We start from the raw sequence: 13884 nt of genomic DNA, 5'->3' as shown, positions 1-13884 counted from the left end.
TCTGGTGACATTAGCATTATCCTTTTCCCATTATAAGCTTTCCTTCAAAAATACACTCAATCCGTGACCTCTGCCTTCGGACAATTGGTGGCCTGATCACAGTAACTCAATTTTCTCAGTTCTGGCCCCCAGGTCTGACCAAACCTTGTTGATGAAATAATGGTATTTATTTTATTTGCTAAACCAACCTATGAAAAGATAGACATCATAGACTATAGTGTCCATACTTCGCCACAGAAAAAGTAAAAGATGGAGGGGGCCACATTAAAAACGCTCAAATTCTGCAGCCTCCTCCTTGAACGCTCCTACACTGTTTGCAATTGGTTAGGGGTCGAGGGTCGTTACTCTCTCTCGCTCCCAAATGGCCCCCAGGCCAGATTTTGGCTCCCCCAGTAGAGTCTGTCTCCTATCAGTATGGCCACCAACAATGCCATATGACAGCCTGAGTAAGAACACAGAATAAAATGGAATTGAACACAATAAATATGAGCACATGGAGTAACGATGCTTGGTTTGGGTCATACAAAGTACAAAGTAATATTATCATTAGACGGGGTGCAGGGCATGGATACTGTTTGTTTGGTCTTGTGAGAGCAATGACCAGAATCCAAACTAACCAGATCATAGTTTATGTAAGATAAGATGCTCGAATGTGTTTAAAAGTGATACGCATATCCAGACAAACCATTAGGTCACCACAAGTGCTGGTAAACAGGCTCGACTTAGCAAGACAGCCGTAGTAAGGAACTATTGCTTTAAAAAAAATCAATTTCTTTTAGATCTTTCTCAAAGAGTGCATATTGTCCGATGCCAATTTTGGGGCTTTACAGGAGAAAGCCAAGTCCTAGTTATACATAATGATATTATACACATATAGTGGTGATTGCTCATTGAGTACCAGGAGAGCATAACTGCCATATGCTTTGAAATGACTATCATGAAGGAGCTGTTTGGACCAGTGCAAATGTCTGAATCAGTCGGACAGGTTCAAAGTGGATATTAAACAGACTTGCCAGCTCGTACAAAGTCTGTGTAAGATCCGATTGAGTCCATGTGTGAACTGAATAGGTCATTGTCGAGAATTCACAGCGTGTGAGTGGGAGTGCTGTTGATGTTTTGATCATGTGCCTGGAGCAAAACCAGGAACTTATTTTGGCGAGAACTGATGTGAAAATCCTCTACGACTTATTCGGTTGTTTATGAGAATATTATGACCGAGCAATGTGACTGCACTGCACCCAACTGAACCCCCCTACCCCCTTCAGGTGTCCCATTCCAAAAACATGCTCGGTTAATTGTCGACTCCAAATTGTCCATAGGTATGAATGTGAGTGTGAATGGTTGTTTGTCTATATGTGCCCTGTGATTGGTTGGCTGCCGACCAGTCCAGGGTGTACCCCGCCTCTCGCCTGAAGACAGCTGGGATAAGCTCCAGCACCCCCTGCGACCCTCGTGAGGATAAGCGGTAGAAAATGAATGAATGAATTAATATAATGGACTTCAACCACTCTTTGTTGGTGATGCAATCTGTCAACAGTACCTCTTTGTTCCCTCACTCCCTTTCTCTTTCCCCCGATATTCACCTCCCTTCCACATACCTTCGTCTTTCCACCATGATATAAAATGAAGAATGCAACTCATCACGTTACTGTCCTTTTATATTCTGCCAACAGTGAATTAAATGTCTCTAGAGATTTTTCTGCCCTGAAAAGCTTTTTACTCTTATCAAGGCCATCTAAATCACAGTGTAATGCAACAAGTTGACTAAAGCGCTATAAATATTATGACTGAAACGAGGTAAGAGTTCTCACGGGAAATGGAAGGCCATCAAGTGTTTTAATTTCACCGATTGATGGTCGCACATGAAAGGAGAAACTAAGAGAGGAGGGCTAAGAGTTAAGCTTTCATAGAACTGTGTGAAAAACATATGCCCCAAATATTACATTCAACAAACCCTGCCTAAAGGTTCCTGGTTACTTGGAAAGTACTACCCCCCGAGAAAAGCAGTCTTTCAGCCCTAAAATATGACCAGGAACTTAATTTTGACCCCACCCCAGAAAGGCGCATAGCTCCAGGATGAAGTTCCTGTGGTGCAAAGGGGCTATAGTATTAAGGGCCAAAAAAAGCCACAAAATTGACTCCTCAGAAAGTAAGTGAAAAAACACGCAGGAAATATTTTCTTAGTAAATCATAACATTTTGTCATAAACTGTAAATACTCACTTGGTCATTCTGTAGAAATACAGGCATGTGTACCTGTCATGTTTATAAATAATTTACAATGTTAAAAAACTGTGCTATGCTATTTTTGTTATGTTCTGATTGTCAACAAAGCTAGCTTCAAGGCTGTGACATCACTTCCTGTTTGAGAATAAAAAAACAGAGGTTGTCAACAAAGCTAGCTTCAGGACTGTGACATCACTTCCTGTTTTAGATTAAAAAAAAAACAGACAGGGAAGCCATTAGCCATTAGCCCACAGGATCGTTTGCTTCTGGTGTTCAGGGCTGACATATTAATGTCGTAAGTAGCTGTAATAAATTAATTAGTAGATAATGTTTAAATTATTTCATAAAAATGTTCAATAAGTTATGTTTTAAAAAGATTCTAAAATCGCTAATGCTAAAATTGGACATGCTAATACAAGCTGCGTTGGGTTTATGCATTGTCATGTTAGAAAGTGCATAGGCATTTGATTGTGTGTATTTTTTTGTATTGTTGACAGTTTGGACTCTATTCCATAATGAGTCCAGTAAAGTACCACACCCTACAGCGACGACTCATGTCTTCATTGTGGATGGAGTTTAGCTTAATGTTTTGTCTTCAGTTCCCACACTGAGTTGAGAACATTACAGTACCCAGTAAGTGTACTTCCTTGACTTATTCCTTGACATATTTTTTAGGTTGTCTTTTTTACGTTCCACGACATGGTGCTTCTCCCAACACTTCAGAAGCAGCTTTATAACCTTGGAAAATGAGCATTATAAAACAAATGAATGGCAATAAAGGTACATATTGCCTGCCTGGCTCTCTTTAGCTTTAGCTGTATTGCAAGGTGCCAGTCTAGCACAGCAAAAGTGCCTAACTTTCAGACCTTCACAAGGTGGATAAAATTGATTTCATATGTCAGGATCGACCGATAAAGAAATTGGCCCTGATTGATCATCCCTCTGATCAATCGGCGCATGCTTACTGTTGTGTGTCAGTTTTGTAGTGAAAATCCAGAAACTGAAGACAAAACAGACTTCAAACTTCAGTTCCTTTGTGGGGTAGCCCATTTTCTCTTTGTTATCCTCTCAATATTTTCTGACAAATTAAGCCTCACTGGAGTTGACTGAAGTTTAAATTTCCACATGAGCCCTGTTTGTGAGCCCTCTCAAAATGAAATCCAAAAAACTGTTCTTCCAAGTGAAAAAAACCCAAAAACCTAAATAATCAGAATCAGACAGAGAGGCCATAATTTCATCCCGGCACATTTGTTAACAAGCACGTTCTGCACATTTTCAGGTTGATACACCATGATTAATATATATCATCTCTGAAATGGAGACGAATTATGTTGAACCTGTAATGGTGTCATATGTCCTCTTTGTAGATGTACACACTTAATGGACCAAATGTCTTGTGACACAACACCAAATGAACTAATCAGCCATGCATGGGTTAGGTCTGATCCTGTTATTAGCATTTGCATTTTAGTTCAGCCATTGTTTATTCATGAATATATTTAGCAAACCATAATCGAGTGAATCAGTGAAATCCAAAGTGTGATCTGGCGAGGGATGACTGTATATGCACAATTACAATCAATTATAATTTTTGATACTTATCGTTACTCTCCTGCTTTCAGACAGCATTATGGGTACTTGCACGCTTTCCCAGATGTACCGTATGTAGTGTGCCCAGATGCACACAGATGTGAAAGATTAGGGACAGACTTAAACCCCTTATTCCAAGGCAAAAAAAAAAAGTTGATGATGTGGAACTTACGAGTACTATTCATTTTTTATGTTTTTTAAAATAACTATTTTCAGCCTTTGACTTCATGAAATCCCGAGTAAATGCCAATACAATGGGCACTGTTTATTTTTGTATTCATCGTACGGGTGGGTGGGAACGAATCCCAGAATGACAGCTGTTTTGTCTAACCGTAGTTAATAGTTTTCTCTTTTATCTGTCCAGATAAAAGGAGGGTTCTCCAATTGGCATGTTGATACCACCCTGATGTAGCTGAGGGAGAGGGGTGTGTGTGCTATCTGGTTTCCTTCTGAAGAAGACTGGAATGACCACCATTTTCCACTTATTACCAGACCCCTACCTGTTGCTTTTCATCCTGCAGTGTATGAGTCATTAGTACAAATTGATACGGTACATAGTAGATACGATATTCACAGGAATTGCATTCCGAGACTCCACTGCAAATGGCAAAAAAAAACATGAATAGTGAACACACCCCATAAAAAGCCTCCTAAAATATTTATTTTTAATATTCTAAACAGCATACAGTCGTCTCTCATTTATCATTAATTTATCGTGGTTAACTGGTTCCAGACCCAACCACAACAAGTCAATTTGTGCAAAGCAGGGTTCAATACATGTAATATTTTCATAGTTAGAGCATATAAAACCTGTTTATGACCTCCTTAATACTGTTTTTAGCATTATTAGAGCCCTGTAGACCTGAAATAACACCCCTATAATCACCTTTACACTAGTGTAATCTAATATAATAGACATGAAAAGTGATGTCGGTCGATTGCAAGGCATTGAAAACAGATTGACGTCAGCGTATCATTCATCCTCGCAATGATATGTTACTTGATTGATATACAGGGCAGCCTATCTGACATCATCATATCACACTACCACTATCTTTGCTGTGCAACCATTACATGCAAGCTACGGGATCTTGGTGCCAAACATAACATCCTTTTCCTTGAATATTTCAACTTTTTGCTACTAATATGAAGTTATTTTACCTCATAATATTATGCTATTCTTGTCAAACGATAACATTTTCTCCTTATATCACAACTTTTTTTGTTTTTAAGACTTTGACTTGACTTTGAAACTGTTTAAAAATAGTGAACTGGACAAAAATCCAGTCATGAATTTTACTCTGGTGAATCTGTTATTACTATTTCCAAGGTTGTAGGATGTAAAAATGAGTTTATAAAAAAACAATCTGGCATCGAGACAGCTGTTTTAATAATGCCAATGAGTGTATTTGAATTTAACAGAGATTTTAAACTTATGCAATATCCTATTCTGGCCTATTTTGTGCCTGCTGGATGAGCCCGACACTTGATGGACAACTTGCTTTGGGTTCCCCTCGCCAGGGTCGACCAAAGAAGTTGAGTCCCCGTGATCTGTGTTATTTCCACAAGTTTGAGTGCTGTCAGCATTGCTGCTGGGGTTGAAGAAGTGGGAGGTCAACCTGTCGGTGCTTAGACCATACACCACACACCACATCAAGTCAGCATTGTTCCAGAAGGAAGCCTCTTTTGAGGCTGGCTCACAAGAAAACCCCATAAACGTTAAATACTGGAACTATGTCCTGTGTGGTCTGATAAGTCATAAGTCAATTATGGCTTGCATACAGTCAAGTATGGTGTTGGTGTCAGGTTAAAGAACTACAGGAGAACAACAGTTGGGTTTATCCTAACTTCTTCCAGACCAGGCGTATAGACACAAACTGGGCCTATTCATTCATTCATTCATTCATTCATTCATTTTCTACCGCTTTTCCTCACGATTTGTATGACATACTGTATTTCTTGAGGTCATTTAGACTGGACTGCTTTGGATTGATGGATGGATGGAGAGTATGAAGGCAGGATAAAGAAGGAGGTGGGCTTCTCCTGGCAAATGGAGGCTTTGCATGTGAAGGCGGAGCAATTAGAATAGAGGGGGGGGTGCAGCCAAAACAAACAGAAGGAGCTCAGATTTTCATTCTGGCCCAAGCCACTGATTACTTCCAGCAATGTGTGAAAGAATGCTACTGTTGAGAAGCCAGCAGTAACCCCCTCACCCCCTAAAGAGGAAGTGTGCCAGTTCACCCCCTGGTGAAGGGACCTCGGCCTGTCAAATCACATAAACAGAACATCATCCATAATGTCTGTTGCTTCTTCTTCTTCTTATTACACTCAGGTGAAACCCAAAAGGTTGTATCAAAAGCAACAATAAACCATCTTTCACATATCATTTCTCATAGTTTTTCTCCCCTCGCTTCCCAAGTTTGTGTCCTCCTTTTGGCATTACGCACCAAGCCACCTCTCCTAGCCAAAAGTGCAACCCCTCTTGGTCAAATTATGGTGTTCTCCCTTGCTTATGTGTCACAAGGAAGGAATGTAAATCTGGACATCTCGTGGACTGCAGAGTTTTTTGGCTGCCAGTTTCCACTGCTGCGTACTTTCCACATGGAACCGCTCCAAAGTGGCCAAGCGAAAGAAGGAATTCCCGGCCGAGGGAGCTGAGATGATGACAGATTCCAGATTGCTCATCTGACCGCAGTCCCTTAATTTAGATCTTAAATTGATAGTGGCTTTTCTCCATTGTTTGTGCCGTAATATAAAAATAAAAAATATGTTGCGAACAATGGAAAATAAAAAGTGCTGACAAAACAAAGTATTGCACGATGACATTTGATCCAAGTATCTTTAAACATCAAGTACTGCCCACTGCCTGACCCCCCACCTCTGTACAGCTGTTTTCAGCACATCTCTAGAACCTTAACTGGCCCAACAAGAACTTTATATTCCCAGCAGCGCCCCTTATCCTATCCAACCCTATTGGTAACAGTGGTGCACTACATCGTAGTTACCGTAGTTGTCCACTAGAGGGCAAGAACGGCATTTAAAAAATACACTTTACATACAAATTAGTCAATGCAGTAGGCATACTCTATATGTGTTTGAGTTTGTTTCATTTATTTTGTGAAAAAAATAATGCCTTACAATGCCTTACTATTCCTTTATTCGGCAGAGTATTACAGTACAATTATAACATTCATCAGGCTACAAACACTGGGTTTGGACACAAAGAGTCAGCCTCATTCAAAGGACTTTGAGCCTTTAAGAGTTGAGGTCTTTTTCATACAGCCTTTTTAAAAAAATGGGAGTAACTTCAACGTTAGTGGAGACGCTTGCTCACCATCATGGCCGGCTTTGACCTCCATAGTATAGTATATTCTGTCCCATTCGTTCAATTACTGAGTATTTTGTTTTAAGTCCATGGTCTACACTTAGGCTGTGTCGAAATCCGGGGCCTGCAGTCAAATAGTCCGCATTTGTCCGCATAGTCCTGTCTTTTACTTTTAGACTCTTTTAGTGTATTACAGCAATTAATTGCTGAGCAGTGTGCAATACAATGATACTGGAGTCTGCTTACCATCATGGCGGCCAGACCCGCGCTACTACGGAAGTGCACGAGGAGCGGCAGTATTAACTTAAGAGTCCTTGCAAATGACGTCAAAAAGGGTCTTTCTTTGCCTCACGTCGCAGACCATGACGGAACGAGTACCTTAGTTATAGTCCTGCTTAAATTACCTCCCTAGTTCCCTACAATAAAATTAATGTACAACTTTTTTTCCAACCAGACGTATATTTATAATTATTACATGTTGTGTTATGTTCATATTTATGGTTATTTGTTGTCAAAACTTTTTTTAACGTTTTATCAAAGTTAGGCATACTCAAAGACACTTTTCCGCTGGCATTTCCGCTGCTGGCAGTTTGAATTGTGTGTCTCAGGTTTGTTTTGTTTCGATACAGCACACTTTTACTGAAAATATAGCCATTAAATTTAAAGTGGCCTGCTCTTAATGTGCTGACAGCTTCGGCAAGCACAACTGCCAGCATGTCTCTTCGTCCAGAGAAGGCCTCTGAGCTGAAGCAAATCATTCACAACCATCTGATCAAGGTAACATGGAACTGTTTAATTTAAGCAACAATTTTGCCCACATTATTGCAGTCAGCATGCTTTGTGTTAAAATATTCTTAAACATCGTGCATAGTTTTCTCACAAAACCTGGTGCTTTACTAGAAGTGAGGCAGGTGGATGTGTAGTTGAGGGTTTGATTCCCCTGTGTTGAGCAAAATAACCTGCAGGTGCTCAACCACCTCATCTTACAATCAGTTTGAATTGCAAGGTATTGATTGGTATGATTGATTGATGGTAAAGCCCATATTAGTAGTGATGGCGGTGTTATTATTTCCCTGTCTACTGTAAGATGGATATTCATGGAAAAATCCGAGAGGTGCTGTCTGAGACCATGAGGGAGGACCAAGGTCCAGCACATCGAGTCCTGTCCGAGGCAGACTTCCTCCATGCACTGCAGCGCAGAGGCATCATTGATGATGCAATGAAGGACATACTCTCCTCTCAGGTTGTATGCGCTCAATAGTCTCTCTTACTTTGTTATTTTGATAATGAAGCTGGTCATGTTATTCACTTCTTCAATGGAACATGTTCATTGTATTAGGATGGACATGGACAAGCAAGGTCTCCTCCAAAATCTGTCCCTCTCTTGACTGATAAACAGAACATCCAGCTGACAAAAAGTAACCGCTATCGCAAACAAATCAGTAAAAAGCTGCTTGTGACCGTTTTTATGCAGTGTAATGTTTCCTGTTCTTGCAGGCAATATTGACATGTGCAGACGTTACTTGTATCTGCAAGTGCTTGGTGGTAAGGCCTTCTTGGAGCACCTCCAGGAGCCAGAGCCTTTACCTGGTCATGTGTGCTCCACATTCACTTTATTCCTGCACTTCAAAAATCAAAGGTTTCACTCTAAACCAGTGCCCTGTGCTTGTGAACCTGACCTGCAAGAGGGCTTCCTCTTCCATATCCACACAGATGGCGCAGGTACAAGGATACAATGGCTTGAAATCACACTGAATGTATGAATCCGCTCTAAAATGACGTTGGATTGTGCAGGCGAAAGCAATAAGATGGCAGATGCAACCACAATGCTGTCCATTTCCGACCCGATTCACTTGGTGCTGATCAAGACGGACACATCCAGTGAGACCACACTGGTCTCTTCCTACTTCCTGGACTGGAGGACAGTCCTCAGCTCTCCCAGTGGGAAGACTAGCTTGGCTGTAGAACTGATGGGAGTGGGTGAGAATTATTTTTGCGCGCTGGCTGAGCCGGCGGGGTTTGTCATTCACGCCTACCGGAAATAGCTCAGGGAAATCATTCGGGAATAATTAACAGTAGTCGGTTGTGTTTGTTTGTTGTGTCATCAGGAAGTGAATGCAAGTTGCCGGCTGGTGTTTTAACAGTCAGTCTGGAGCTGTATCCTCCTCTCACAGCGACGCTGAGTCCTGACATCATTAGCACACAAGTAAGGACATCAACTTTACCTTAAATACTTTTCTTCCTATTAAGTTGTTTTGTTTCCGAATCATTATTATTCTATCCATTTTCTATGCCACTTCATTAGGGTCGCGGGGTTATGCTGGAGCCTATTGTTCCTTATTTATATATTTTAATTAAATTATATTCATTATTAAATAATTGTTGTGAACTTGCCTAAACATCTTGCATCTTGTTTGTTACTCAGCAATCCCTAGAAAGGCAGAGGACAGCAGAAAAGGAGAGGGTATTTCTGGTGTATGCCAAACAGTGGTGGAGGGAGTTTCTTGAAATCCGCTCATCAAACGAGTCCAAAATGGTCAAAATATTTGCACAGGTTTGCTCATGTTCATATTTTAAGGATTTTTTTAAAATTTACAGTATGACAGCTCTTATGTTTCCATCAAATCTCCAGGATGAGAATGGCATCAACAGGCCAGTGTGTTCCTACGTGCGTGTCCTCAGGGCCAGTCGACTGCTGGAAAGCCCTCGGCAGGCGGCCCGCTTTGTCAGCCTCCTGGCCCATGAAAAGGCCCCAATAGTAGGAGGAGGAGGCAAACATGAGCAGTGGTGCACATTATTGGCATTCCTGTGTAGAGGGAAGGTAATATACACAACATTGTTATGTCAATAGAAATGAGTTGTTGTGAAATTAGAATGGGATGAATGGTAAAACATACCAACATTTATGCAGATGATTAAAATGACTACAGTAGATCACCGTTTTTTTGCGGGGGTTACCGCCAGCGAATGGCAAAAATCTGTGAGTAATTAAGATGCCCATAAAAATGCCAATTTTTGACACATTGTACGCTCCTGCTACTGCCTTGGCAATTGGAGTGCAAATCCAGAACCCTCCACCATTTCGTCACATCCCTCACACATAAAATAAATGGCTACTCACCACCAATGAATAATAACTTAAGCTAAACAGATGGGATCACAGCAACTATGGTATGTTTTTGTTCCACTGAAATCTTAACACTTAATGAAAAATGATTATCTGTGAAGGCAAAGGCATAAATGTAAAAATTGTGAGCTTTTTTGTAACTTTTGTACATGTATGCTGTACATTTTACTTGTATTAATACATATTTATAAATGATTAACGACTTAGGATGATTGTGATGTGTTTTGTGTTGAAAAATGAAAATAATACATGCATACAATTTTGCAAATTTGGACGTGAATACTGCATTGCAAAAGTGTGCGGGTCCACTGTAAAACAACTTATGTTTTCTTTATGTGCATTTACCGATATATGTTGTCCATCACAGCAAATGCTATAAATTCTGAGACAAATATGTGGAATTATGTAACAAATGCCTTTTGTCATGGTCAGATTCACAGACCACCACAAGATAAATGTCCCCGACTGTTCCTCTGCAAGACAGACAACACAATCCTTGCAAAGTGGTGCTTGTCAGCCGTGATTTATGACTTTCATTCTAAGGAAAATTAATTTTGACTCATTGTCTCTGACTTGCTGTCAAACATCTATCATTCTATTGTCCTTAGCTTGGGTCATCACACCGAAGCAGCCACCTTAAGTTTATACCAATGTAAAAACAACTGCTTTATGTCATTATCAAACAATTAATTGCATGTTTAAAAGTACTATATGCGTAATATTCCACAAATATTAGTCTATAAAGATTACAGTTGACGCTCACTATACTACTGCAACATTAATAATGACTGTATTTTTATTTATTTTCTCCTTTTGTCCGCAGGGGGACTGTGAGGACCACTCGACACTGTTGTGTAGCCTCTTGCTGGGTTTTGGCCTTGACGCTTATGTGTGTGTGGGCACCAAAGCAAAGGGGACATCACACACGTGGGTTCTCACCCGAGGCACTGATGGGAGTATAACTTTTTGGGAGAGCCTGACTGCACGCAGGTTTGGTTTTTTTTTGTTCATATACTTGCTAACTTGTTATGCTGCTTTAAGTTCCTGCATTTTTTAACTGTTGTTCAGTGGTGTTATCTAAGATGATTGCATGGTGGTGCAACAAACATCAATTTTGTGTTACGATAGAGTGTGTTTGGAGCACCAATTTCAGATGGTAGCTCTTGGATAAAGGTCTAAAAAGGCCACTAATAAATGAGCATATGCATCACTCCAATTGTACGGGCAGATACCTTCATCAGACCGTAGACCCAGATGCCCCACCCCTGGCCTCCCAACCTAAACCCTTGTACCCATATCGTACCGTGGGCTGTGTCTTCAACCACCAAAGCTTCCTGGCCAACTGTCAGCCCACTGACTCGGTGGAGCTGTGTGTCTTTGACCTCCAGGTAGGCACGTGAATCTAAGGAATACTTTTGAAAATATTGGACTACCTTTTCACTCGTGAGAATCTTCACTAAATTACACTTCACTAAAGTTGTCTCTTTTTTAGAACCTATCGCGGTGGAAAGCAATGAGTGAAGAGGCTCTGAAGTCTGTCTGTGATTCTGGCGCCCTCAGCTCCCTGCCGCCTCTGCCTCCACTCATGTCCTCATCTCTCGATGATTCTACCGCCAGCAATCAGCTGGAACTGGAGATGAGGTACCTGATCTCCGAGCACAGGAAGGTATAGCATTGTGCTGCAGTGGACAATACAGTGCACAAAATATATACAGTATATATTCTAGGAAATATGATTTATAGTATAATTTTACCTTCAAATGTTTCAATCACATTGAACTGTCGACGTGTCTAATTTGCTACTGCATAATTTTTGTCCTCCAGGACTTGAACTTTACAACAGTCTGGGACGACGACCTGTGCTACCTGCTGTCCTCAGCATTATCAGCTTATGAGATGGAGCGCTGCCATGGGCTCTCATGTGGAAATGAGGAATTCCAGGATGCAGTAAGACGGGCGGTGCCGGACGGGCATACCTTTAAAGGCTTTCCCATCCACTTCCTGCACCGCAATGCCCGTAGGGCCTTTGCCACTTGCCTTAAGTAAGCAGAACGAACAAGTTGTATTTTGCACAGGCAACATATGTTCTTATTTTAATATATATTCTAACATATTCCAGCAAACTTATCTTTTTAATTAATATAAATATAAATTCTTACCACAATTCTCTTCCTGTTATTGGTTTATTCACATTATCATTGTGAATGTACTATATACCAGCAATTGTATTCCATGAAGTTATTCACATTTGCTTCTGTGTCTGATGCCGTTCTACAGGTCCCCATTCTGTGAGGAGATCGTGTGTTGCCGTGGTGACCATGTGAGGCTGGCTGTCCGTGTTAGAATATTTATTTATCCAGAGAATGTATGTGCTGTGTGGTTTATGTTTGCTTGTAAGTATCGCTCTGTTCTCTGACCACCCTCAGGTGTATGTGTGCTGTGTTGAGTGTGTTTAACGTACTTTTTAAAAAGAGAATATTTACATTATTATGAAAGGAAAAAGTCACAGGGACACTGGATGACTGTGTTCCAATCCACTTAGGTTTTTGTAAAGGTTTTTTATATTAGCCGAATTGACTCATTAGTATACAGGACAGTATTTATATCTGTTGTTGTAAACGCATAAACATGTTTACCTTTTAGTATCATTGTTCTATTGTAACATTACAACTGGAGAAACTTGACTGATGATGATCGGTCATTAATTTCATGAGAAAATGATGTGCATCATGTACAGAAGTGACAATTCTACTAAACCCATCTTTGTCTGAGGGTGGCACACAGGCATTTAGTGTTTCAGCATGCTTTTTAAAATCCATTTTTACTTTTGTATTCCATACGTGTTGCTGACAAATAAACTACTGAAAAATAACTCTACGACACTTCACTACGACATATTTGTCGCGTCTGCAATGACGTCATCAAAGCCTTTGCTTGATTGACTGATAGCGTCTTCGCCACTATTAGGCATGCGCATAACACGCTGTGAATGTGTATTTGTCTGGAAATAAATGTTTAAAATATTTTTAAAACGTCACTATGTGGCTGGAGATTTGTTTGACTTAGGGGCAAATGTTCGTTTTTGAAAATACCCGTGTTCGTGTGGGCATGGCCGGAGTATGAACAATGGAAACATAAGCTAAATCAGTGTATGAGTTGTGGCGAATCTTGATGTAATACCTAGGTTCAGCACTAGATGGCAGTTTAGCCTCAATTGTATGTTCACATTACTTTTACTATGCCTAACCGCTGGATCACAACTATGTTAAACAAATTAGAAACCATATTAAATATGTATTTGACTGGCCTTCTGTTAGTTTTTCCTCCAGTCTAGGGTTTACTCTGTCATCTGGGATAGGCTCTAGCGTTTACACAAACCTAATGAGGACAAATGGTATATATATTAGAAAATTAAAAGTGGACAATGGCTCTAGAATATTATTATTATAGCAATATAGTACAGTACAGGTGTATTTTGGCCTTAAGAGTTCAAGGGGTCATATTGACTTAACAAATGCTAATAAGCAGTCCATAAAGATGGCCCATGAATTAAAAATGTCAACATTTTCATTTGCCAGTCTACCTTTTTCCCCCACAATGATGAGTTGGTATGCCGG

The 13884-nt window shown here is 40.3% G+C and overlaps 1 protein-coding gene across 4 annotated transcripts; it reads left to right on the top strand.

Moving 5' to 3' along the window:
- The first annotated feature begins 2027 nt into the window (after nt 1-2027).
- On the top strand, nt 2028-13315 carry cep76 (centrosomal protein 76). 4 transcript variants are annotated; one of them, XM_058053216.1, is made up of 14 exons: nt 2028-2149; nt 2723-2858; nt 8228-8383; nt 8480-8558; nt 8638-8862; nt 8935-9120; nt 9249-9346; nt 9566-9694; nt 9773-9961; nt 11091-11257; nt 11496-11655; nt 11760-11933; nt 12092-12309; nt 12545-13315. In XM_058053216.1, the coding sequence occupies exons 3-14, from the start codon at nt 8228-8230 to the stop codon at nt 12681-12683; spliced, it is 1920 nt and encodes a 639-aa protein (XP_057909199.1). In that variant the 5' UTR covers nt 2028-2149; nt 2723-2858; the 3' UTR covers nt 12684-13315. The 4 variants fall into 4 exon arrangements, with proteins under 4 accessions (XP_057909199.1, XP_057909198.1, XP_057909197.1 ...); XM_058053215.1 differs by lacking the exon at nt 2028-2149 and adding an exon at nt 2374-2520; XM_058053214.1 differs by lacking the exons at nt 2028-2149; nt 2723-2858 and adding exons at nt 7724-7748; nt 7832-7917.
- The last annotated feature ends 569 nt before the right edge of the window (nt 13316-13884 follow it).

The sequence above is a fragment of the Doryrhamphus excisus genome, chromosome 17, assembly GCF_030265055.1.
Source record: "Doryrhamphus excisus isolate RoL2022-K1 chromosome 17, RoL_Dexc_1.0, whole genome shotgun sequence".
NCBI classification, from domain to species: Eukaryota; Metazoa; Chordata; class Actinopteri; order Syngnathiformes; family Syngnathidae; genus Doryrhamphus; species Doryrhamphus excisus.
This window is presented reverse-complemented; position numbering and strand designations above follow the sequence as displayed.

Excerpts from the sequence above, each read along its gene's own strand:
- cep76 (XM_058053214.1), top strand. The coding sequence starts at position 7,855 with ATGTCTCTTCGTCCAGAGAAGGCCTCTGAGCTGAAGCAAATCATTCAC. Across the intron at positions 9,347-9,565 it reads CTGACATCATTAGCACACAA|CAATCCCTAGAAAGGCAGAG; the intron begins GTAAGGACATCA and ends TTTGTTACTCAG. Across the intron at positions 9,695-9,772 it reads TGGTCAAAATATTTGCACAG|GATGAGAATGGCATCAACAG; the intron begins GTTTGCTCATGT and ends TCAAATCTCCAG.